This window comes from Balaenoptera ricei, chromosome 8 (genome assembly GCF_028023285.1).
Source record: "Balaenoptera ricei isolate mBalRic1 chromosome 8, mBalRic1.hap2, whole genome shotgun sequence".
NCBI lineage: Eukaryota > Metazoa > Chordata > Mammalia > Artiodactyla > Balaenopteridae > Balaenoptera > Balaenoptera ricei.
Window position 1 is genome coordinate 1,406,748 of NC_082646.1, and position 27,183 is coordinate 1,433,930.

Consider the following 27,183-nt stretch of genomic DNA (forward strand, 5'->3'; position numbering starts at 1 on the left):
TTGAGTTTTATTTTGAACAGAACTTGTGTCTCATCTGAAGTATTACATTCTGGTATGTGTTTCCATGTCTTGGAACTTCCTTGAGCCTAAAAACTGAAGGCTTTTGGTTCAGTTCATTTTGAATTCTTACCTCTCTGTTCACTAGCAAACATCTCTAGCTGGTAATACCTGCATGTCCTGAGGGCCCAAGACAGACAACATCCCCCAGCTAAACCACGATGCCTCCTCAATCGTCCCGCCCCTCTGGGTCCTCCTGATTTAGGTCGGTTTCTGGAATATAAATATGCATCATGCACAGGCTTCTTATTTTATTTCTTTCTAATGCACACACAGAGCAGCTGGGTACAATCTTCTCTCAGATAAACACAAGCTGTAAGTTTTCCTTATTTATAAATAACACACAGTTTGAAATTGCTTTTACAACTGGGTACAAATTTCATTAGATAAATTCAGATATTTCTGTTGGATCCAGAGTTCCCCATAGCCAACCTCATCTAGGCAGCCTCTCCATGGTACAAGGAAACCATGTTAATAACCACTTGGATCCTTAGGTGATTCTAGTTCTAAAATTGGCTCTTTAAAATTAGAGAGAGACCTGTTCAGTTTCCCATATTACACACACACACACACACACACACACACACAGAACCTCTGGACAACTTGGAAATTTGCCTGCCCTGCTCTGTACAGCTTATCTGCCTCCAGAGCCACTTCAGAGAAAAAAACCTATGATGGTGGGGGAATTAGGTCTCTTTCTATAGGTAATAAGAAAACATTTAGTGGGTCTTTACGGAGGGCCCAGCAGGGTGCTGACAACTTGTATTTCATTTAACACTCACAAATACTGTACACATTCATTACTATCATTGCCTCTGTTTACAGATGGGGAAACTAAGGATGATCAAAGTTAAGGATATTGTATAAAATCACCCTGAAGTAGGTTTTAGAGGTGGGATTCAGGTGGACTCCAGTGTCCAAGTTCTGGTCTGACCCACTACCCAATAAAACAAGGGCTTTTGATTGAACTACATCATAGCTGGTAAGTTACAGCAGAAACAAGGACTTAAACCTGGGCCCCCTGAGTTCATTAAGGGTGAGTGAGTAGCATTTTTTAAAAACCATACCGATATAATTCACAGCCTCATCCCCAAACAATTTTAGAATCTACTGTCAAAAGCTAAGATACGGCCGAGCAGAGGAAGTATATTAAGAGACAAATTGAAAACAGTGGAATCACTAAACTTCAGAACAGCTTAGGTTCTACAGTTTATACTGATGGGGTTTATTTCTAATTTACAAACAAAGGCAGAGGGGCCTCTAGATCTGGAGGGAGGGTTCCATGGATAACGTCTCCCCGCCACACACACACAGAGCAGAAAGAGAAAGACGTTTATCACCGTTTTCGCTTTAACAGTGCGCCGAGGTGAGCTGCTGGGGCTGTCCTCAGCGCTCTGCCGTGGCTTCAGCCTCCTTCCTCCTGCCGTGCCAGCCCATGGCTCCACTAGACCGTCTCCTACAGCACTCCACTCACTCCTTCGACCTCTGCCTCTCTAAACCTATTTCTTCTGGACTCATCCTCATCACAGGGGATTGTGCCACCCCAAACTCAGCCCCTTCTTTTTCTCAATCCCAACATCCAGACTCTCAGGAAGCCCTGACCACTGTACTTGCACAATACGCCCCTTACCTTTCCCAGTCTCTCCATCACCGTTGTCACCGACATCATTTCTTCCCTCTTCTGCTCCCGACACTCTCCCTGAATCCCACTCTGTGCCCTGGCAACCCCTTCTCTTCATGACAAAGTGATATTTTAAAGCTCATCAAATCAGGTAACCTCCCTGCTTTACGTTTTCTAAAACTACTACATTGCACTGGATCCAACTGGCATTTTCTATTACAAATCGTCCTAAATATCTAGATATCTGTAGGTCTGAATCAGAGCTTTAGTTGGTACGTAGGGCATTTACGTCCTTTCATTTGTAACTTTTTACATGTCACAAGTTGTAATCACTGGAAAGTGGGGATTTTGCTATATAGTCATAATTTATGGTTACTAAGTGCTTCCACTGTGCCGAGTCCTTTGGCAATTATCTCATTAATTGTCACCCTGTATTAATCAAGTTTTGAGGTTTTCTATTCTGTATTTTAAGATGCTTTGACATCTTGGAGGCTTGCAAATTCTGGAGAGACTGTCTCTCCCAGGGCTAGCTAATGTCTAGAGATAGCGAACAACTTGCCTTCAGCATGTCCTTCATATGCAAACCAACCCAGGAAGAGCCCACATCCCTAACCATTTCCTCTACCCAATGGTCACACACCAAGCCAATGTTTCCCCTGCCCTGAGTCACCCCAGGGCCAGGTACTGGACAACTAGAGACCACATCCAGAGTCCAGGCCTGCCACAGTTATTCAAAAAATCCAACCCTAAGTCTGCTCAAGCTTGCCCTCCCCACCTTGCCCATTCCTCCTTCTCCTGGAAACCACCATCAAGTCTCTGGACCTTGCTTTCTCCTTGTCCTTTCTGCTTCCTCTCTCACCCTGGTGCCTCCCCACGTGGCCCTGCATAGTGTGGTGTGCCCCTCCTGTGGGGAACGCCAAGGAATAAACTCTTCTTTCAAGACAGTTTTGTCCATGTCTGCCATCTTACCAGGCCTTACAACATAATCTTGGGGACGTTTCACAAAACCCCAAAACACTATGAAATAGGTGAGACGGGTATTATTAGATACCAGTCACACAGCCGAAGGATCAAGGAGTCAGTATCTGAATGGACAATCCAACTGCAGAACCAGTACGCTTAGTACTCTAATCCGTCCTCATTTAATTTGTCTTCATATGCATCATCCAATATCCAAAAGAGGTTTAGCCGGGGGTTTCCCTATCATAGTACTCAGTCAAGAATTTCATAGAGATCTCCTGATATAAACTACTTGCTCATTGCTCATTGCAAAGCTCACCCCCTTTTACCTTTCCCATTTCAGTCTGATTTGGCCTTCCCGTCTCTAAATGGATATACTGGTCCCTAGCCATGCCTTACAGATGAATGAAATCTCCCCCACCAAACTGTAGACAGGCCTAGATTCACACAAAAATCAGACCTCTGTAGTTATTTCTCTGATTCCCTAGCCCTTAAGTTCAGCCCATGTATTCACCCACAAATATTGAACCAGGAAGCCGACTTACAGAAGAGAAAGATGACAGCCCCATTCTCTAGGACTCCGGATACCTTAGAGCTAGGGGGAGTTAGCCCTGCAAAAATAAAAAGTTTATCCTTTTCCCAAGGGCAGGATTTGTTACATGTTATTAAGAATATATAATGCCTCACTTCATCCTATCTCTGCCTCTCTTCTTTTCTTTTTTTTTTTTTTTAAAAGCTTATTTATTTATTTATTCATTTATTGATTGATTGATTGATTGCTGTGTTGGGTCTTCGTTTCTGTGCGAGGGCTTTCTCTAGTTGTGGCAAGTGGGGGCCACTCTTCACCGCGGTGCGTGGGCCTCTCACCACCGCGGCCTCTCTTGTTGCGGAGCACAGGCTCCAGACGCGCAGGCTCAGTAATTGTGGCTCACGTGCCTAGTTGCTCCGCGGCATGTGGGATCTTCCCAGACCAGGGCTCGAACCCGTGTCCCCTGCATTGGCAGGCAGATTCTCAACCACTGCGCCACCAGGGAAGCCCCTCTCTTCTTTTCTTGCCCTGCCTGTTCTCCTCCCACCCGGAATCTCATGTTCTTTCCTGCTTCCTTTTCCTCTCCAGTAGCTCTTTCCATCTCAAGTAATCCTTCATGGGCTGATTCAGCCTCTGGCAACAGCCCATCTGCACCTCCTGAGAAGCACTGGACCCAGCAGGTACGTGAGTCGGCCGTGTCATCTGCGTGCCCGGGAACCAAGCAGCAGGAGCTGCGTGACTTGTAGGGCAGCCTGACCCATCCCCACGGCTCCCACCCTTGGTGCTCAAGAGACAAACTCTGTCATCGAAGAAAATCATAAGCCTAGCCCCAGTTCTCAGCTTTGCACAGATTAAAGCACTAAAAAAGTCTTTCCAGGCTGTTGATAGTGGACAAGAGCATCTCGGAGTTTAGAGGATGATGTACAATGTGTATACAGAAAACCCAGGTACACTCAGGTCTTGAGGAAAGATGTGTGTCATTAAAACTGGTGCGTGATCCCCAAATAAGTTGTCTGGCTGCTCTCTGAGGCCTTGCCTCTCCTCCCAGCGTCATTACCCCTCTCGGCCAGAAGCTCCCTGGAGAGTGTGCTGCTCATGTCTGCATTATTAATGTCTGTATTCTGGGAAGGAGATGCCATGTACTTTCACTCTATTAAAAGTTATAAAACATAGGTGGCATAACTAGTGACAAGTATTCTTTCTTCCTGAGGTACGATGCTCTAATTAAAGACTTAAGACCTAAGATGTATGTGGTTCTCTTTTTACAGGGGCAGGGGATGGGCGGTATTTATTTATATTATAGTATTTATCATAGTATAGTATATAGTGGTACAGTATTTATTTGTGCCCAGCTTTTAAAACTGAGAACAGGTAGCACACTTTTGTGCCCTTCAGCAACGAACACGATTAATGGTATAAGTTTAAAGCTTATTTTGAATTACACTTCATTGCAACAGTTGTTCAGAGCCCAGGCTAATTTTACAAAAGGATTTGAGAACAAATGCAGTAAAGCAAATGCACGTAGCAACTATTAAATTATGATACAAGGGCGGAAGCCACATAATAAGGGGTGGCTTTTGTCGGGGGGAGCAGAAAGCAAGCCTCTTGACAGGCCCAAGGAAAGCCTGAGCTGCTCAGTTCTTAACCAAAAGAAATGCCTCCATACTCCAGACTGACAGGCTGGGCTCTAAGAATGCCTTATCACCAGGTCCCCTCCGGATACGGTGATGGTGCCACTTTATGTTGTGATCATAAAGCCACAGATGGATTTTTATAAGAATCAGTCTTACTACTTTTTAGGATCTCGACGTGTTTTTCCCAGTTTTTGCATTTTTACAATAAGATACTTGGGTAATAAGCGTGGAGTAGGGCAGGGACGATTTTGCTCGTGGCGCAGTAGGAAGAAATTCTGATTTGCCAGCTGGAGAGCGAGAGCGCGCAACTCAAGGGCCAGGAGTATTTCCAAGGTGGGTCACCGGAGGAGAAAGCGCTCCACCTTCTCGCCAAGGCCCCGAGAGCTCTGCCTGGGTTGGGGCTGTAGCTCGGCCACGTGGAGAGGGGGCTGCCGAGCGGTGGACGCGCACACGGGGTCAGAATCCCGGCGTGGGAAACCTAGTTGAGCTCTCCAGGGCGGGGTCTGGCAACTTCTGCCTTGGCATCCGGCATCCGGGGAAGGAAGGTGCGAGTCAGTTTGCAATTTGCTGCGGGGCCCCGAGCTCGCTCTCGTGCCCTCCCCTCCCGCCCACAGGCACGCAGGGAAGCCGCCGAGAGGGGCGCAGCGCTCCCGGGCAGGCGCGGTGTCGGGGGAGAGAGGAGCGGCGGAGGTGGCGGCCCGACCCGCGCGGCTCCCGGCGCGAGTGGGCGGCGCGGCGCGGGTTACGGTGCGCGCCCAGCGCCCGCCGCGTGGCGCGCGGTCCGCCCGCTCGCTCGGCGCCGGCCCCGCGGAGAGCGGCGGTCAGCGATGGAGCTGCTGCCATGACAACCCCGGCGGTCTGGGCCCGCGCGCGTCGGGGCTGCTCCCGGGAGGCCGGCGGCGCGGAGGCCGGGGGCGGCCGCTGAGCGTGGCGTCCGCGCGTCCCCGCGCCCCGCGCCGCGTCCCCGGAGAGGCGGGCGCGGCGTCCGCCAGCTCCCCGTGGGCCCCGAGCCTGCGCCGCCGGCGCTCCGCGGGCCGGGCTGGCCGCCAGTCGCCGCGCGGGCTGCGGCGAGGACGCCAGGCACCCACCGCACAGGAGGATCCTCGGGCTCGGCGGCGGCGGCGGCGGGTCCCCGCGGTGGAACTTTTTACCGCCTTTGCGTTCCAGATTGGAGACTCGGGCTGGTTTCTAAATACAACCGTACATATGTGTGATCTAACAAAACATTCTCTCCTCTCCTTGAAGCGGCAGCTTTTTATGACATCTCCTTTATGTCAGAGACACTTGCCTGGCTTCTTTGGGTTATAAACTTTTGATGCCAGACCTCGGCAGGACGTGCCCAACTGAATGTTAAAGTAGCATCTCGGAGAGAGGCAGAGAAAGAGCAATCCGTGACCTTCATCCCTGCACCTTCCTCCTTCCTCTCCCTTCCCGGCCGCCTCCCTCCTCCCCAGGGGAGCGTCGAGAAAGCTCTTTTTGGATGCAGGAGGGGGCATCTGGTTCCGCCAGGCTGGAAAGCCGAGGCAGGATTTGAGGAAGAACCATTAGAGTCGGGAGAGCCTGGACTCCGCTTCTGCTTCCCCCTCTCTGCTGCTGGCTGGTTCCAGCCCCTTCCTCCCTCCCCACGCGGCTGCCTGAGACCCGGCCGGTGTGCGGGGCGGGGGACGAGGACCGAGCGGCTGCCGGAGTTCTGGGAAGTTGTGGCCGTCGAGGATGGGGGTCTGTGGGTACCTGTTCCTGCCCTGGAAGTGCCTCGTGGTCGTGTCTCTCAGGCTGCTGTTCCTTGTACCCACAGGAGTGCCCGTGCGCAGCGGAGATGCCACCTTCCCCAAAGCGATGGACAACGTGACGGTCCGGCAGGGGGAGAGCGCCACCCTCAGGTAGGGAGCTGTACTTCGGCGGGGGCCGGAGCCCCTCGGATGTGAGTCCGTGGGAAGGGGCGAGCGGGAGAGAACCGGAGACTGGCGTGGGGGTTGGAGCGTGGGAGAGGCCCTTTTGCAGGCCCAAGAGGTGCTCACTCGGCGTTCTGTGGCAGCTAGCACCCATTCTCCTGGGCAGCTTTGTCATTTGCTGCGGCTCTTCTGGTTCCGGATCTTCGGAGTGAGCCCTGAGTCCATGCTTGGGGCTCCATGTATCTGCGAGGCCATGACGTGGCTAGACTCACTTTTGCCTTGGCCCCGGGATGAGAGCCCTGGCGTTGAAATATACTGGGGGTTTAGCCCGAGATCACTGGTACTCTGGCGGCCCGTCTCACAGCCCGGAAGGTATGGGATGAGGCAGGGTAGTCCGCCCAGCGGGCTGGCTGGTCTCTGTCAGAGCGATACCTGAAATGTCAGGCTCTGGAATCGCTGTGGCTGGGCCGCGTGGCCCTTTGTGAGTTTGCTGAAGAGACAGCCATCCTTGCCAACCCCGTGTGGTGCTCTGGGGGCCCCTATTGTCAATTATGAGGGCAGTTTTATCTTTGCAGGCTCAGGCCAGGGAGAGGAAACATGTAGCTTTTTTTTTTTTTTTTTTTTTTTGGAAACATGTAGCTTTTATGCAACAACACTCCTGTGTGAAAAGCACAATAGGAAAGCTTTTTGTTTTACCTTAATGAGTTACAGAGCATCACTTACGGGCTCCAGGCAGAGGGGTGGAGGAGCTTCTTGGAATATGAACCTCTGGGGACCAGGCCTGCTGCAGCAGAGACTTTAATAAAAATGCAGCCGCGACTTTCCACCACCTCAGCAGATATCATCTTTTATCCCTTTAATGAGGCAGTTCTGGTCCTCGGAGACCGATTCAGGGACATCCCAGCTTAACTCTGCTCACAGTGTACACAGGGTGAATGCATTTGCCCTGTCTGTGACTTTGATGGTTACGGTGGAAATAAAACATCGTGCCCCAGATTCTGCAACCAAGAAGCCTGGCTTCTCCAAGGAATGCATGAGGGTGGGGCTGCCTTCCTGTTCTTCCCTTGACTTCCTTGGTTGAACCCTCTCCATCTGGACAAGCCTCTCCCCGGGCAAGGAAAGAAAGGCCTCCTGCTCTTCCTACCTAAGCCCAGGCATTAGGGTTAATTCTTGCCACTTTGGATGGTCCTCAGTTGAGTCTTCTTTTGAGCTCGAGGACAAGTCCTAGAACTCTGTCTGCTGGTGCATGGGGGCCCCAGGAGGAGAGAGAAAAAAGAGGATGGAGACAGACCTCCTCTCTAGACAGCAGGAGGGAAACCCTCTGGGCATGTGGGCACCCCTCAGCCGGTCCCAGACTAGAGGGAGTGTAACATGCCTACTTCCTTGCCTTAGAGAAATCCTGGGGGTCCATGCCCTGAGAGGCACGTGTGCAGCGGGGCTACGGTGCATGTTAACTAAGGAAATGTGGGGCAATGGTGGTCGGTGTGAAGGGATTTTGATGCTGCCACGCACCTCTCTTCATCCTCCAAACTATTACCAGGGACAGAGAGTCCCAGCATTGAATGAGGCCTCAGTGCGGAACTTTCCAGAATCCTCTGTCCTCTTCTTGCCTCTGAAAGTTAAACCAGAAACTTCAAAACTGGAGCTTTCTGCTGTTGGGATGCAATAAGATAGTTCCACCAGCAGAGGGCCAGCTTTGAGCTGCCTTTTTTTTATTAGCTGCTGGCCTGTTTTCATGATCTTCAGTTCTAATGTTTAGCAGCTGGGCTTCATAATGGGAATGGGAATAAAAAAGGGAAAGCTGAATAGTTGCTTTTTTGTGCTTTGTGGAGGAAAAAAAAAAAAAGCCTTACGTATTTGAGTATAACTGTTATCTGTTACCTGATGGCATGCTTTATTTCTTAAAAAGTAAGCACGTCTTATGTTAATTTTGCCTCTCAACTTCTGTATAATTTGCCCTGAAATAGAGAAATTCAGTGCATTGTTCCCATTTTAATCCTTCTTTATCCTCTTTCTGTTACCTCTCATGTTCTTCTCTTTTATTACGTCTTCCTTTGTTTTTATCGGATATCTCCATTTTATATATTTTTGCACGCTGTTCATTCTCATCTTTCTGTCTTTGCTTTCATCACTTAATGCTTACTATTTCCTGATTTTTAAGGTTCTGGCTTCACTACTATCACAGTGTTTCTTAAAATAACATAAATAGCTCCTGCAGATCTCTGGGGGTCTCCATCTCTCCGCTTCTGTTTTCCGTGCTCCTTTGGTTTCTTGGCTCCACAGCTGTGTGCCGGTCTCAATGAAAACCTTGTTTGTCAGGACTCAGAGGGGGCGTCCGCTGCTTCCCGTCTCTGGAAGTCCATGACCTCAACCCCAGATAGATGTATCATTTTGGGTTGTTTTTTTGCTTCTAAAAATTGTAATTCTTAATTAACGGCGGCCGCTCTTTAGTCTCCTGAAAGGTATACCTTTGGGCATTCAGTGTTTGGGAATTTAGTGTTCTGAATGCATCAAATGCTCAGAAGGCGATGAAAAAACTGAATGATCCCCAGGCTCATCAGCCACAGAAGGTCTTTTCAAATGTGGCTGCCCTGGATCCAGGTATCCCAAGCCTGTTTCTAAATCTTGAATGAAGTCACATAGGAGGCCAGAGACCGACTAGGAGAAGCAAAAGAATCGAGAAAGCTGGGTCCTCCTTTGAAATTCACAGTGAGACGTTGCCCGGCTTAGAGAAGGATGATCTCCTTCCTTGGAGGCATGATTTGTGGTGCTAGGTCTTTGATTGCATTGAGGGATGCTAGGAAGTGAGGTGGCAGAGACAACACTGAAGTTTTGAATGTGGATGAAACTCATTTTATGTAAATGAGGCAATATTATCTTCCTCATAACTACTTCACAGGGCTACTTGAAAAGTAAAAATAATTCCGTGACTCTGGAATTATTTGCCTTCTTGGAAGGGAGATGATATGGAAAATGAAGGTGATATTCACAGTGTCTGAATTATGGCTCCTGTGAATCGGATTTGAATTCATTATTATAAATGGGCCCTCTTGGCCAGAATCATTTCATGACAATTATCTGCTGTTGGGTTAAAAATGTTCTGTGCCTTTCCATTAGATTAGATATGACAAGTATCTAGAAGTCCTGTGTCTGAATCATTGCCCACGTCAGGAAAGGAGCCCAGAATGTTCAGTGTGGTCAGCTGGTGTCTATTAGGCTATTTCAGTTACATGACGATCACCAGATGTGTTTTCTTCCTGGACCTCAATCTTCTCTAAATGGGCTTTGGTTCCTCGGTGGGACCACATCATGCGTGTCCACGAGCATTCTGAGGGGGGTGCAGTAGGGTGGAGGTGAGAGTTGTTGCTCTAATTGTTCCACTAAATGGGAAAAGTTTCCACCAGCAACCTGGGTGGGGTTTTTTTTTTTCTTTTAATTTTTTTTAGTATGGCAGGATAATCAGTTTTGCCGATCCAGGGTTGCTGATCTGGGATTATGCTTAGGAACTCTCTTCTAAAATACCCTTGCATTTTCATTTGGAATTCTGAGCTAATCCCTTTGGAACCAAGTATTTGAGGGTTAACTACTGCCAAGGAAGAAGCTGAGTAGCAGGATGTTGCCAAAGCCCCTGGGGCGGTCGGGCTCCCCCCAGGGACGGCGTCCTGTCATGTGCCTGCGTGTTTTCTCGTCTTTTGCACTCACCGTCGGCAGCTTTCCTTTTTGTGTAAATTAGAAAATTCAGACTAGCCGCCAGGTTATTCCAAACAAGGCCACAGCATGCGCATTTCAGCATTTAAGTTGCCTAACCTGAATACGGAGTTGCATTAGTGCAAAGGCTTCGCTCTCGGCCTGGGAGGACGGAGACACGGACACCGAACCAAGTGCAAGTCCTTGCGGGGCCCCTCCAGCTGTACTGCTAACCTGGGCTGCCCTGGAGTTACCTGAGGTGCTTTTTAGACGTTCCACAGTCAGGATCCCAGACCAATGAAAGCCAAATGTCTGGAGTTGGGCATAGGTGTGGGCATATTAAAGATCTCTTCCACTATTTCTCATGCTAAGAACCACTGCCCCAGAGCCCTTTCCTGACCCAGAGCATCTGAGCAAGGCTGGTCTCCAGTGGCCCTGCCCACACTTACGTGTCCCCTACATGTGTGCGTGGACCTTACCACTCACGGCTGCCGTAGTGCCCGAGAAAGAACACGGGGCTCAGGGGCCTGGATACTCACCTGGGTTTGATTCTTACTCCATCCCTCACTGGCTACATGATTTTGAGCACTTCACTTCCGTAGTGTACACTTGGAAACAGTATCTGCTCCGTCTGTGGCATCTGGGAGATGGAGTGGATGGCATTATTCTGCTGGCTGTAAAGCAAAACACACGTGCAGGTTGTTACAGGAGCTAAAGAGAACCCCAGTGACGACCCGTGATACTCTCCATTCTTTCCAGTTTCCTTTCTCGTCCCCACTCGCCCCGCCCCCGTACGGACCTTTAGAATTCTTGGTCCTTTCCCAGTTCCATTCAGCATCCCGCTTCCTGCTCTGGCCAGGATTCACCCTCATCTGAGTCCCGGTAACCCCTGCTGTAGATCTTTGTTCTGACGGGTACACACTGGACTTGTGACCTACGAGTGGGCGTGGCTGGGCTGTGAGAGTCGGGGGTCAGCGGCCACGTCCTAGGCGTTGGGTGCAGACATCGTCGTGCCTACTGAGGATTCAAGTAATAAGTCTTGGCTGAACGCTCTAATCCATCAAAAAGGGGCTCAGTCTCTTATAATGGAGTTACCGCTGCAGTGATGAAGTGCTTACAGCCACAGGGTTTCATTTTCTTCAAAATATGGTGGCGAGCATTCAGGCAGGTGGTCGGTTAGAGCCCTTGGAGGCCTGAGGGCCTTGAATTCTGCGGAAATCACTTGTCACGGGGAACAGTTGGGTCCGCCAGCGGTCCGCATCTGATCTGAAACCATGCAGAAGGTTTCACCATCCCTGAGGGCAAGGCAGGAGTGGCGCGGCAGAGCCAAGGGTGTCTTCTTAGCAGCAGCGGAGTAATGGACTTGGAAGGGAGGGCATTCCTGCGGAGACCTGCCTTCTGTAGACGAGAGGAGACACAGAGCAAGGATGGAGTGGGGCAGACCGGGAGGTGGGTGTGTCCCGCATTGGGAACGGCGGGGGTCAGCAGGCCTGACTGGCTGGGCTGACACTGTCAAGTCAATGATTGGTAGGCATGTGTTTGCCTCGCCAGCACACGTGCCACACGCCACGTGCCAGAGCCAGGGATGGGAGGAGGAGTTTTAAAGCAGTCAGGATACATGCTCAGTGGCTTTCTGCATTGCTCTAGACCAACGGTCCCCAACCTTTTTGGCACCAGGGACCAGTTTCGTGGAAGACAATTATTCCGCAGACTGGGGTGGGGGAGGGATGGTTTCGGGATGATTCCAGCGCATTACATGTATTGTGCACTTTATTTCTATCATTATTACATTGTAATATATAATGAGATAATGATACAACTCGCCGTACATACTGCTGACAGGAGGCGGAGCTCAGGCAGTAATGCAAGCGATGGGGAGCGGCTGTAGATACAGAGGAAGCTTCCCTCGCTCGCCCGCTGCTCACCTCCTGCCGCGCGGCCCGGTTCCTAACGGGCCATGGACCGGTACCTGTCTGTGGTCTGGGGGTTGGGGACCCCTGCTCTAGACAGCTTAACGGCTCTTATGTAAGCCCTCTTGTTCATTTTTTGGCCTTTAAGCAAATTTGGCCCTTGGGTTGAGTTTAGTCCTGTCATTCTAAAAAGGGGCCGTGCCCTTGGTCTTCCTACTGTGCTCACTGTACAGCTGCCTCTGGCGGCGTGTGTGTGTGTGGGATTGGAATGAGCAGGGCTGAGCAGCGTGTGTCCAGCGGTGAGATGCAGCGGACAGGAGGGGCCACCTCGGTCCCACCTGACCTTCCGAAGGGAGGACTTTTAACGTTATTATTAATAGGAAGCGTCTTCACGGACCTGAGGTGAGAAGAGGGAATTATGGAGTGACACGCTTAGGGCTGGCAGAAATGTGCGTTGTCTGATAAGTTAGGAACTAAGTGTTAAGCTTTCTTGATTTTTTTTTTTTTTTCAACCTGCTCAAGACAGCCCCAGACTATTTCAGGTTCATTCATGTATTTATTATTTTCCCTGCAGGAAGATGCTTTTGCTGATGTTGGGTCCAGATGAGTTGGGGAGGAAGGTGGCATGGCTGTGGGGGGAGGCTGCCTGCTACATCCCTCCCCACCCCCCAGCAATGACACCCTCCTGGAACTTCTGGTACCACCTGGTGCGTCCTTTTTAAGGTGTGAAAACTGAAGTTGTGATGTTTCTGCAGCTCAGCACTTACCCTGCCTCCGTCTGTGTGCCATTTCCTTGGTAGAGAAGGTTAGAGAAAGGAGGTGTTTGAGCCTGGTGCCACTTTTCCTATAGGATCACACCACAGACCCTTCAGTAAAATCTGTGGGGCGGCGGGATTGGGGCAGAGGTTTAAACACATAAACTCTATTATCTGTGATTGACTGTGTGTCAGGTGCCAGGACAGTTACTTATTGTTTCACGTAATTTTCAGAATATTATGATCCTGTCAGGGAGGAAGACATTTTCTTCTACCTTTCTAGGGTTTTCTGGCTGGTCTAAGAATTAAATTTAAATGAGACAGATGAACAGGATAAAATCAAACAAAAGTTTAATAACGTATATATGGAAGAGACCCAGGAGAATTGAATAACTCAACAAAATGGCCAAAACCCTCACCCTAAATACCATCTTCAGCTGAAGAGAAAAGAGGGTGTTGGGGGTAGAGGTTTGGGACTTCTAAGTGGAGGAAGGCACTTCACGTGGAGACGGAAAAGCAAATGTTTGGTAAATAAATGTTTGCTGGGCCAGGCAGAGATTGACACAGAATGGGCTCTGATTTCTGGGAGTTTCCCCACCACACCTGGCAGACATCTATTGTGATGCTCTATTCCTGTAACAGGCCCTCTATCTATAGATTCTTCAGGCAGTTTGGCAGAATGGCAGTTTCTTCCTGACTCTTTTGGGCCTTGACTGTTTTCAACTTGACATAATCCACATGCCAGAAACATTGTGGGGTGGCGAATTTTGTTCCTGTTTGATCCCCAATTTATACACTAGGAGAATGAGGTTTAGAAAGTTAAGACGCTTGCCTTTTGGTCACACGGTCTTTATGTGTCAGAGTCTGCATTTGTTCTTAGAATGCCTGTTTTTCTTCTTCTGAGTTTTATAGTACCCCCTCCCAGATAGAGAGAACAGAGAAAGTTTCCATGAGCTGCAAGCAGAAAAAACAAACGCCCCCTTCTCTGTTCCTGGGACCTGTATTTGAGCAGAGGTCAGGAAGTCCGCATTGGGTTGAGGGCTGTAGCTGTCTGCTGTCCTGCCCTGAGCAGTGCTTCACTCCCCTCACCTGCACGCCAGCAAATGCTGCTCTGTCTCCTGGGGCCAGAAATCATGCACCTGCGAACCTCGAACAAGGTGAAGCCTCAGGAGGGTCCCGCCCACCGTGTGTGCTGTTGGAAGATCATAGTGCCCCTAGCTTTGACCCTGTCCTAAATGCTGCGCCCTCCGGGTGTGTACGTGACCTCTCACAGCACGTGCAGTATCTCCAAGGACCCTGCAGACAAGACAAAGCCAGCAGGTAAATGATGACAAGGACACCAGTGCCAGAACGTTTCTCCGAGAACTGTGAGGAATCGAGTGATCCGCGTGGAAGGATGGAAAGATGAGAAGCCATATGTTTTTAAATCCTAAAATGCAAGTCGTTTCGTAATCCCCTCTCCCCACCTTTATGCTCATATTTTAGTTTAAACTGTCAAGCGTGTGGCAACAGCGGGCACAGACCCCCTTGCTCACCTTGCGGTTGACGCATACTCTACAGGAAGCTGCCTGACCCCTTGTGGCTTCCTCTTCCCTGGAGATGGTACATTTTGCTTAAATCAAAGATATGCTGAAGGACTTGACCTGGCTTCCGTAAGAGTGCTGATCAATACAATGTTTAAAACTTAGTTTTGAATGTTAAACATTTCCACTGGGTCTGAAGATTTATGGCATCTCGATTAATCAAGTTTCCATTGCATAATAGAAATACAGCATGTGTCAAGTGGTTGTTAAGTTTTCTGGCTAGCCTACAGAAGATAATTTAACTCATAATTACCCAAAATGCTATAGACCAGCAATGAAGAATAATAGAAAACAATGTTGTTGTAGAAGTAATTACGCAAAAGAGGGAAAAAAAACGAATACTATAATTTTCTGTTTATCGCGAATGCCGGTGCTAAAGAAAAGTAGGCATAATTACAGGAAGATAATATGGAAACATTTTCCCAAAGACATTTCTGAGTACTTTCAAAAGTTTTGGAGTTTGTATTATTGTTTCTGTTGTTGCCAAATTTAATTTTAAGATGCAGAGCTTCCCTTTTATTTGATTCAAGTGTTCATTTGCCTCCTCGCTAATGATTCGGGATAGTTTAATAAGTATTAATAAAGCAAGGAAGACATATCAAGGAAACGAAAGACAAAAATGGAAAGAAAAGAGGAGAGACTTTCCCAAGGCATCAGGAAGAGTTGAAGGAAGACAAAGGCTCTGCACAAGTGAGGACAAAGTAGCCTAAGGTGGCGTTCCTGACTCCAAGGTAGAGGAAGGAGAGGGGGAAGGAAGTGGCCGTGTCCCACCCGCCAGGCTCTGCTGTGCAAGCGTCTCCACCCCTGACTGTCTGGATCACGGGACCACACACGCACAGGCTTGCAGCGTCCATCCTAAGGCCAGGCACAAGCAGTTTAGGGCTCAGGTTCTCTCTTGCTGCTGGAACTGGGCTCTTTCTGACCCTTGGTTCCCACCTTCCCTGCAGCTGGAGACCCCCTTCTTGTCACTGAGCCCTGGTCCATGTCCTGCTCCTCTGTGTTGCCCCTACCCCAGGCCCTGGGTGATCAGGAGTCCCACCTTGTTCTGTAAGAGCCTCTCCTCCAAGAGCCCAGCTCCACGCTTCACCCCACTCCTCTCGGCCTCCAGGTTCAGGGACTTCCCAGAGCTTACTCTTTGCCTGCCCACCAGAATGTCCCTTTAGGAGACCACCTCATGTGCAGGCGGCAGGTGAGGGCTCAGCCAAGTCACACTTGCTCTTCTGCTGGTAAACCATTTATTCTTCGTCACTAGGTATATGGGTTGCCCTATCAGATATCGTCCACCTTGACTGGGATTGGTTACAACTGATGCCATCACAGCGTGGGGATTCTTGCTTGCTGTTTGGAACTCACCGTGATGGATTAAAAAAAAAAGCCAGCATGTGTTTCACAAGGAAATGTGTCAGTCAGGTGTGTTATGGGAGAGGCCATGCTCACGTTCACATACGTGACCGTAAGGCACCTACCTGTGTAGGAGGAGGGAATAATGGGGTTCATATTTGTGCTGTCCTGCGCTTTCTAGGCCATCCCTAAAAATACCCCTCTCCCTGCTGTTGTTTGTACTGCTTCCATGACTTTTGTTAAATGTATTAATACCCTGTCTCCATCTTCGTGTCCCAGCGTCCAGTACAACACCTAACACGTGGTGGGCGCTCCAAGTTTGTTGAAAAGATGGATGTGTGTCCTTTATCTCTATCTCTCTGTGTGTCCCCCTCTTTCTCTCTCACACACACAAACACACACATACACACGCACACACACCCCTGCTTCTTCTAATGAAGATAATCTCATTTTTAAGAACATCCATTTTTAAGCAATTGGGAAGTCACTGACATTACAGCCAGAGATTCTGGCATTTGAGTCCTAGTTGAGATAATGATCTCTCCCTAGATAGTTGGTATTTAACTTGTCCTGTCTCCTCCTGCTTATTACAATTGCAGTATTTGTGAATTTCACACTTTTCTTAAGGCCACTGTCAGGAGATGCTGAGCAGTTACAAGGGAGGTATACCAGCCTCCTCCCTTTTTATTAAGGTTACAAAGTAGAGGATGGCATATTCTGGAAGTACATCTGCAAACTCTAGGGAATGGAAACAAATCAATGAGAGCAGTCTTCTAAAATTGCAGAGGGCATCTCAGGATGAAGGGATTTGTGGACTCATTTCCTTGGCCATGTGAAATGTGGTGGTTTCTGTGATGAGCCCTCACTGTGAGGTCCTTGAATACATCTTGGAAGCATGTATCATGCTGTACGTGTGCGGTGGGAACAGTTTACAGGATCCTCTTGATTATATGCTTAGTTTACAATTGGCTATTCAATGGATGCTTAGTGAAATGTAGGATGAAGTATAACCCCTGTCAAGGGGTTAAGACACAGACTTTGCAGTCAAGAAGAGTCTGTTCAAATCCCAGCTCTGGTACTTACTGGCTGAACGTGGTCAGACAAGTGACCAAGTTTCTCTAAGCCTCAATTTCCTGATTTAAAAAAAAAAGGGTTGGGACGCTATGTGCTCACTTCGCTGGGTTGTTGGGGAGGAATACACGGCATCAAGTTTGTAAGAGCTTAAAGTCCGATGTAGCAGGTTCATGATAAACATTAGCATGAATGTTTTAAAAAATGTAAGTTACTGAATTCACAATTTAAACAACCAGCTTTTATTGACTTCTCTATGCCAAGCCCTGTTCTAGGTGGCGTGGAAATTATAAAGTTGAATCAATCCCAGAGTCTCCTCTTTAAACACTCACATCTAGCGAATATATTAGCAGAATAAAGGGCCCATAGATCAGGAAGTGGGGGAGAAAGGAGAGAGAGGGAGAAGAGGGAGGAGGGGAGGAGGGAATTTACATAGAATGCACTATATTCTGTGTCCACTTAGACAGACTTGGGCATTCACATTCAACCATGCAACCACCACTCTAAAAGGTATAGAATATTTTTTATCACCCTTCAAGAGTTCCTCTCTGCCCTCTCTTTTTTTGTGGTCAAATGTGCATGACATGAAATTTACCATCTTAACCACTTTTAAGTATACAGTTCTGTGCCATTAAATACATTCACGTTACGTGCAGCAGCCGTCCGTCTCCAGACCCTTTTTCATTTTTCTAAACTGAAACTCTGTTCCCATTAAACACCAACACCCCATTCTCCCCCTCCCCATTGCCTCTGGCAGCCACCATTCTACTTTCTGTCTCTATGAATTTGACTGCACTGGAGACCTCATGTACGTGGGATCATACAGTATTTGTCCTTTCATGGCTGCCCTATTTCACTTAGCTTAATGTCTTCAAGGTTCATCAGTGTAGCACGTGTCAGGATTTCCTTCCTTCTTAAGGCTGAAACATATTCCACTGTAAGTTTATACCACCATTTATTCATTTATTTGTCAATGGACGCTTGGGTTGCTACTAGGAATAATGCTGCTATGAACATGGATGTACAAATATCTGTTCAAGTCCCTGCTTTCAATTCTTTTGGTATATTCCCAGAAATGGGATTTTATATACCTACAAATGGATCATGTGGTAATTCTGTATAATTTTGAGGAACCACCATACCATTTTCCATAGTGGCTGCACCATTTTACATCCCCTTCAGCAATGCATAAGGGTTCCAATTTTTCTACATCCTTGCCAACACTTGTTATTTTCAATTTTTTTTATAATAGCCAAATTAATGGATGTGAAGTGTTTTATCTCATTGTGGGTTTGATTTGCATTTTCCTAATGATTAGTGATGTGCTTTAATGCCCGTTTATGTATGTTCTTTAGAGAAATGTCTATTCAATTGATTGTCCATATTTAATCAGGTTGTTAGTCTTTTGTGTTGTTGTTGTTGAGTTATAAGAATTCTTGATATATTCTGAATATTAATATTTTATTAGATAGGATAGCTTTTCCCCTGTTTTTTCTTAGAAGAGTTTTATGTTTTAACCCTTACATTTAGATCTTTGTTCCTTTTTTTTTTTTTTTTTAAGGTTTATTTATTGATTGATTGATTGCTATGTTGGGTCTTCGTTTCTGTGCTAGGGCTTTCTCTAGTTGCGGCAAGTGGGGGCCACTCTTCATCGCGGTGCGCGGGCCTCTCACTATTGTGGCCTCTCTTGTTGCAGAGCACAGGCTCCAGACGCGCAGGCTCAGTAGTTGTGGCTCACAGGCCTAGTTGCTCCGCGGCATGTGGGATCTTCCCAGACCAGGGCTCGAACCCGTGTCCTCTGCATTAGCAGGCAGATTCTCAACCACTGCGCCACCAGGGAGGCCCCTTTGTTCCTTTTTGAGTTAGTTTTTGTATATGGTGTAAGGAAAGAGTCCAAGTTAATTTTATAGCATGTGGATATGCAGTTTTCCCAGCACCGTTTGTTGAAAAGATTATCTTTTCCTCATTGGGCTTCTCACCCCTTTTGAAATGCTCTTGAACATATATACCTGGTTTATTTCTGTGATCTCTATTCTATTCCATTGGTCTATGTCTGTCTTTATGCCAGGACCATACTGTTTTGATTATTGCAGCTTTATAGTAGGTTTTGAAATCAGGAGTGTGAGACTTTTTACTTTACTTTTCAAGATTGTTTTAGCTATTTGGGATCCCTTGAGATTTCATATGCATTTTAGGATGAATTTTTCTATTTCTGCAAAAAAAAATCACTGGAGTGTTAATAAGGATTGCACTGAAGGTGTAGATAGCTTAAAGTAATATTGACAGCTTAATAATTTTAAGTCTTTCAGTCCATCAACATGGCATGTCTTTCCATTAAGTTTTGTCTTTAATTTCTTTCAGAAACATTTTGTAGTTTCCAGTGTACAAGTCTTTCACCTTGTTTAAGTTTATTCCTAGTATTTTTAATGTTATTATAAATTGAATTGCCTCTTAATTTCCTTTTTGGATTGTTCATTGCTAGTGCATAGAAATACAACTGATTTTTATGTGTTGATTTTTTATTCTATAATTTTGCTGAATTCATTTATTAGTTCTAACAATTTCTTGTGGAATCTTTAGGATTTCTTGAATTTAAGATTATGTCATATGCAAACAGAGATGATTTTACTTCTTCCTTTCCAATTTGGATACCTTTTAGATGTTTTTTTTGCCTAATTACCCTGGCTAGGACTTCTAGTACTGTATAAATAGAAGTGATGAAAGCAGGCATCCTTGCCTTGTTCCTGACATTCGAAAGAAATATTTAGTTTTTCAACATTGAGTATGATATTAGATACGGGTATTTCATATATGGCCTTTATTACAGTGATGTAGTTTGCTTCTATTCCTAGTTTATTGAGTTTTTATCACAAAAGGATGTTGAATTTTGTCAAATGCTTTTTCTCCATCAATTAACTAATTTTTTTAAAAAATTTCATCCTGCTAGTATGGTATATTCATTGATTGATTTTTATGTATTCAACCATCCTTGTATTCCAGTAATACATTCCACTTGTTTATGCTATATAATCTTTTAATATCGTGTTGAATTCAGTTTGTTAGTACAATTGACCCTTAAACAACGCAGGTTTGAACGCACAAGTCTACTTATATGTGGATTTTTTTTCAATAGTAAATGCTACAGTTACGACATGATTTTTTGTGGGTGGTTGAATCCACAGATGCAAAACCGCAGGTACAGAGGAATCAAACCTTACATGTGGAGGGCTGACTATAAATTATATGCAGATTTTCAGCTTCACAGAGGGTCAGCACCCTTAACCCCCTGTTGTTCAAGAGTCAACTGTAGGGCTTCCCTGGTGGCGCAGTGGTTGAGAATCTGCCTGCCAATGCAGAGGACACGGGTTCGAGCCCTGGTCTGGGAAAATCCCACATGCCGCGGAGCAACTGGGTCCGTGAGCCACAACTACTGAGCCTGCGCGTCTGGAGCCTCTGCTCCGCAACAAGAGAGGCCGCGATAGTGAGAGGCCCGTGCACCGCGATGAAGAGTGGCCCCCCACTTGCCACAACTAGAGAAAAGCCCTTGTACAGAAACAAAGACCCAACACAGCCAAAAATAAATAAATAAATAAATAAATAATTAAAAAAAAAAAAAAGTCTTTAAAAAAAAAAAAAAGAGTCAACTGTATATCCTTGAGGGTTGTTGCCTCAATGGTCCTAAGGGATATTGTGTGTAGTTTCCTTTTCTTGTGGTGTCTTTCTCTGGCTTTGGTATTAGGATAATGCTGGCTTCATAGAATGAGTTTAGAAGTGTTCCCAGCTCTCCAATTTTTTTGAAAGAGTTTGAGGATGACTGTTGTTAATTCTTTAAATGCTTGGTAGAATTCATTAGTGAAGCCAGCTGCTCTTGGGCTTTTCATTGTTGGAAGATTTTTGATTACTGATTCAATCTCCTTACTAGTAATATATCTGTTTCAGATTTGCTGTTTCTTCATGATTTAGTTTAAATAGGTTGTGTTTTTCTAGGAATTTATCTCTTTTACCTTGATTATCCAATTTACTTACATACTATTGTTCATAGTACTCTCTTATAATCTTTTCAATTTCTGTAGGTCCCTTCTTTCATTTTTATTTTGAGTCTTCTTTCTTTTTTCTTTTTCGTTTGTTCTTAGTAAACCTAGCTAAAGGTTTGTTAATTTTATTAATTTGTTCTAAACACTAACTTTTGCTTTTGTTGATTTTATTTTTTTCTATTTTCAATATCATTGATCTCTGCTCTAATCTTTATTATTTTCTTCCTCCTGTTGATTTTGTGTCTGGTTTCAATAGAGGTCCAGGCTACTGCTGCCCCAAACTGTACTGCGCTGCAGGTGGGTGGAGTAAAAATACCATGAAATTTATTGTCATTTTAAATGATGCTTTTTTTTCTTTTGGATTGGGCATTTGCTCAGGTTCTGTGATCTTTGATTGATTTACAGAGCCCCTGTAAAGTTATTATTTTCAGTTTCTAGTTGTTTGTTAAGTGTTTCTGTGGGTAAACAAAGGCTTTGAGCTTCCTAGGCTGTCATCTTGCTGACATTTCTGCTCTGCCCTCTTGAAGTCAAGCCTCCAGCCCTAGGCAGACATCTGTCTCCTTTCTGACACCATAGATTAGTTTTGTTTGTTCTATAATTTCATATAAATGGAATAATACCTTATTGCAGAGTACTTCTTTATATATGACTTTTTTTTCTTCAGGATAATGTATTTGAGATATATGCATGTCATTTCTTGTAGTTCATTCCTTTTGATTGCTCTGTAGTATTCCATTTTATGGATATACCACAGTTTCTTTTCCCATTTATTTGTTGATGGATATTAAGATAGTTTCTCGTTTAATGAATATTTGAGTATAATTCTTGATAAGGAAATGTATTTTCATTTTTTTAGGAAATACCTAGGAATAGAACTATTGAGTCACATGATATGTGTAGGTTTAACTTTAATGAAACAGCCAGACCATTTTCCAGCATTATCATACCAATTTACATCCCTACCAATGATGTCTCAGAGCTCCAGCTGCTCCACAGTCCCAACATTTGTCTTTGTAGGTCTTTTTAGTTTTTTGTTTTGTTTTTGTTTTTGTTTTTGCCATTTTAGTGTGTATATGAAGTAGTGTATATTGTGAAATTTTAATTTGCATTTCTGTGGGGATTAATTAACATTCAGCATCTTTTCATTTTTTAAATTTTTTTTTTTTTTTTTACATTAGCCAGTTATATATCTTCCCTCAGACCATGGGTGATTGATGTGTTTATCCATCCCTTTATTCAACAACTGTTTATTGGACACTATATGCCATGTGCTGTTTTCCCGGGAGTGATATAGAAGCAGGTTTACAGTGGTGAGCAAAAGAGTCCAAGCCTCTGACATCATAGAGCTTACATTTCAAGGCAGAAAGACAAATATCAAACATGATAAGCATGTTAAGATAGGATATAACGTTATATCATGATGTGTGCTTTGAAGAATGATAAAGTAAATAAATGAATCCAGACGGACAGGTGGCTCTGTTTCTCCTTACTGTGGTTGAGAACTGCTTGTATGATGAAGTGGCATTTGAGCAGAAAACTGATTACAAAGTGCAGGAGTGATCCAGGCAAATGTCTGGGGGAAGAGTTCCAGGGAAAGGGAACAGTGAGGGCAGAGGGCAAGCATGTGCTTGACACATCCCAGGAACAGTAAGGAGGGGCTGCAGCAGAGAAAGCAAGAGAATGGGGGTAAAGGACAAGAGAGTCATGGATTGAGATTCAGGTTTCTGATCCAACACATAAGGAGCTTGGAATATCAGTCTCCTCCCAGAAGAAAAGCTGAACAAACTGAAAATCAACAGTGCTTCTTCCATCCATCAGAGAATTGAGACCACAAGCTAAACCACCAGCCTGAAAACTGGAGGCAGGTGAATACAAAGAATCACAGTTTATTGTGAGCACAAACCACAGCCATCATCAGACTCTGCTGGCAACATTTAAATGGAAATTGATCCCTAGAGATGGAGTGTGGACTAACTTGATAAATAAGTCCAGATGGCCGAGCCTTGGGGGTTGGGGGGCTCACGCTTCTGTGTTTCACGTTCAGGAGCCCTAGCAGATTCTCAGGGTGAAAATATGAGAACTGGCAGGAGGAGGTAACCATTCTAAGATATACCAGAGCATTCTCCTCTGTTTAACAGAAGGCTGCCCTCAAGGAAAGTATTTCACCAGAGTCAAACCATGGTGGGTTTTGCTGGAGCCTGAACTACTGGGGCAAGTGAAATGCCCAGCTCCAGCCTCCTTTAGCTGAAAGGCATGAAACACAGTTTGAAGAGAAACTGAGAATCAGAATCAGACTCAGATATGGCAGGAATCTGGAATTATCAGACCAGAAATTTAAAATAACTATGATTCATATGCTAAGAGCTTTAATGGATAAAAGGGACAACATGCCAGAACAGATGGGTAATGTAAGCGTAGAAATGGAAATTCTAAGAGAAAATACAAAAAGAAATGCTACAAAAATCGTTACAGAAATGAAGAATGACTTTGATGTGTTCATTAGTAGACTGGACACAGCTGAGAAGAGAATCAGTGAGCTTGATGATATGTCAATGCAAACTTCCCAAACTGAAAAGGCAAAGAGAAAAAAGGCTGGGAAAAGAGAAGAACAGAATATTCAAGAACTATGGGAAAATTATAAAGGTATAATGCACATGTAATGGGAATTACCAGAAGGAAAAGAGAGAAAGGAAGAAAAAAAACCAATTGAAACAATAATGACAGAAATTCTCAACATTGTCAGGCACCAAACCACAGATCCAGAAGGCTCACAGATTCCCAAGAAGGATAAATACCCGAATGACTACACCTAGGCATGTGATATTCAAATGAGGAAATCCAAAGGCAAAGATCGTTGAAAGAAGCTGGGGTGGGTTGGGAGAGAGGAACGAGGATAAGAATTATACAGACTTCAGATATCATGCAAGCAAGAAGACAGTGGAATGAAATAGTTACTCCAGCCACCAGTCTTTACAGGTATAGCTGACTCTTTGGTACGCAGTTGATTTGTTCACTATTGCACTCTCTCTCTCCCTCTCTCTCTCTCACTCTCACATACACACTTATTTTCAATTGGATGTTAGTTCCTTGAGAGCAGGAATAGGATTTCAGTTTAATTGTCTCAAGTACCTCCTGTGACACTCTACAAACAGAGCATGTTAATAAATTCTGCTTGACAGGAGGCAGGTAGATTGCATCTATCTCTCTGTCCTCATCTCCTTCCTGAGTGTAGATGCAATCAGACATTTATATATCTGTGATCATAGCAAAAGTGACAGTAATAATGAACACAAGCAACTTTTATTTGTGTAGTGATTTGCAATTTGCTCTTTCTCCTCCTGAGAAGTTCTTTTCCAACCTCTGTGTACACATGGCAGGTCTTATGTATCTTCCAGGCCCCACTCAAATGTTACTTCCTCTATCAATCTTTCCCAGTTTTCCTTGGTCCCATTTATCTTAATAGTTTCTAAGCTTGGCAAACCTGGCTGGGGATCATAGTTAGCCAGGAAGACTGTTTAGAATACAGATTCCTGTTCCCAGCCACAGACATACAGAGTTAAGAATACTGAGACATATACTTAAGAATCTCATTCTCATGCAACCAAAACTAGTTCTTTGCCCCATTCTTTGGAAATATTGTATCTGATTTCTGCACGTGTTTCCTGCAAAACATGCAGAGGGAGTAAACTGGCCCTCTCCCTACTCCCATCACTGCTACATCACTAACTGTAGCACAGTCTGTCAAGTTCCCTAATAGGGTTTAACATGGATCTCCATTCAAGGAGGCAGTGAAAATATTTCATTCATCTCTGTATCTCTAATTCTGAATACAACCTAATTTTTTGCCTTAGATTTTTTGGTTGTTGTCGTTAAGACTTATAAAAACCCACTCAAACTATTGAACAAAGAAGTAGGCTGTGTTATAAGGACCATGGAACCCAAGAGGAGTGGAGAGGTTGGCTTCTGTAAGGAGGGGAACTACTCTGTAAGGAGGGAATCCACTCTGTCATCTGCCTCTTTCCATGTGGCCACATGGTCTTTTATTCTAAAAGTAGGAACCTTTCCAGCACGTCTGCTTTCTTTGTCTTATTACCAGTCAGCTCTCTCTGTTTCCACAGGGTATAAGAGCCATCCTGGGTCTTCTGAGCTCACTGGTTCTCAGCTCAAGCTAGTTCCCACAGATTTTTTCTATCGCTGTTTCCCATTTCCGAATTTATTTCTAGGAGATAAATATGAGTGTCCCACTTGGGTTGAATGTCTACCCCTAGTTCAATAAAGCCATGGTTGGGAGGAAAGATCATGTATCAGATAGGATGCTTTTAGTTCCAAGTAATAAAACACAACAGTAAAAGTGATGTAAACAGTGGTAACGTTTATAGTCTCACTTAATGAGGGTGCTAGAGAGATGCAGTTTCAGGGTTGGTTTCCATCAATGAAAGTGCTGAGATCATCACCTGTCATGGCTGCAGGAGCTCCAGACATCAAGTCCTCATACAACAAAGTCTAAAAGTAGTCATTAAGGGCTGGTGGGTGTCTCTTTTGAAAATATTTTCCAGAAGCTCTCTTCCAGCGATTTCCCTGTTGTGTATTGTCCAGGATCGCATTATATGCCCAGTCTCTGGATGGAAGAGTGGGCTTAGAAAGTGGGTTTCTGGCTTTTCTAGCCCCTCTAGTGGGAGGCAGGCTCCATCAGCAAGGTCCTGGTGGGCAGTTGCTGTTGGGTTGACAAATAGTAATGTACACAGTACCCATGGAATAAGCATGGCTTCCTGATGTGGCTGGAGGGATGGTGGAGGTGGAGTGGTCACAATTCTCAGAGAATAGTAGGTGTGGCCTGAGCAGGTCCCCCAGGTGCTTTCTACAGAAGTTAACCCATGTGGATTAAAGAGTCAAACCAGACAGTGTGTGTCTGATTTGCTCACTGCGGTCGTCCAGCCTGATAAGAAGGAAAGCACCTTGAAAGGAGCTGACTTTATATGAACACTCGTGATGTCTGAATCCGTCCCTGCTTAAAAAACAAAAGCCAAAAGGAGTGTGAGGCTGAGAAACAGGAAGAGTCAAACAAAGGAAGTTTAAACAGCTCCACACACGGGAGTCCGGAAGGAAAACAGCCTCGGTGGAAGGAGATGGGGGAAAGGAAAGAGTGATGGAGAGAGAGAACCAAGTCACGGTGAGAAGAAAACCTCCGGGAAAACAATGCAGAGCGGGAAGCTTCTGGAGCTGAAGGGGTCAGAGCAGTAACTTCTTAAATCAAGCCAGGCTGGACCAGGAGCCCAGCTGGAGGACAGGAGGGAAGGGTGCTGGGAGGAGATGGCAGAGATTAATGAGGATGGGCCACGCGCGGCTCCCCTCTCTTTCGAGGTCGGTTATTTATTTATTTTGTAACGGAACCGAACAAATTCTAAAACCGGATAAATCCAATTACCCGTGTTTTGCCTTCAGGGAGTGGGAAAGATTAATGGTGGTATTTTGGCAGTGGCATAAAAAGAAATAGGTGGTAATAACAAGGAGGCTCATAAAAGGAGCTGCATCCCAGAAAGGCCCAGCTCGCAGGTAGCTCCGCCCTGGGCCAGGCTGCTTCCTGCGCTGGGGCCCTGCTTGCAGCCTCCAGGTTTGGAGGGAGTGGGATGGACCCCGGAGACCTCCCTCCTCCTCCTCCCCGACCAGTCCTGGAACCAAGAGAGCCGAGCGGGAGCGCAGACCCACCTTAGCCCGGCTCCTTTTCACGCTGTCTCTCCTTCTCCCTTGAACAACTTGGATTGCTTACATTTTAGAATTAACAAAGCATTTCCCCAAGAGCTACTCCGTGGATCTGCACACAGCTCCTGGGGGAGGGGTTTGACAGTGATTATTTTCTCCCGTTTCCATACAAGGAGCCTGAGTTGGGGGGGAGGTCCTGTAACCACTTCTCCTGACAGCGTCTTTGGTCTTGTGCTCTTTTCTGTGCTGCTGGTAGGATAACCATTTTTTTTTAAAGATTTTTTTTTTTTTTTTTTTTTTGATGTGGACCATTTTTAAAGTCTTTTTCTTGAATTTGTTACAGTGTTGCCTCTCTTCTATGCCTTGGTTTTCTGGCCCCGAGGCACGTGGGAATCCCAGCTCCCCGACC

At 45.7% G+C, this 27,183-nt stretch overlaps 1 protein-coding gene across 1 annotated transcript in view; it reads left to right on the top strand.

Moving 5' to 3' along the window:
* Positions 1–6,245: 6,245 nt before the first annotated feature.
* The window catches only part of OPCML (opioid binding protein/cell adhesion molecule like), a 501,038-nt gene continuing 480,100 nt past the window's right edge, over positions 6,246–27,183 (top strand). The window contains exon 1 of the mRNA XM_059930011.1: positions 6,246–6,681. Coding sequence (XP_059785994.1) covers positions 6,515–6,681 — 167 coding nt within the window. The 5' untranslated portion in view covers positions 6,246–6,514. The remainder of the gene's footprint in view (positions 6,682–27,183) is intronic.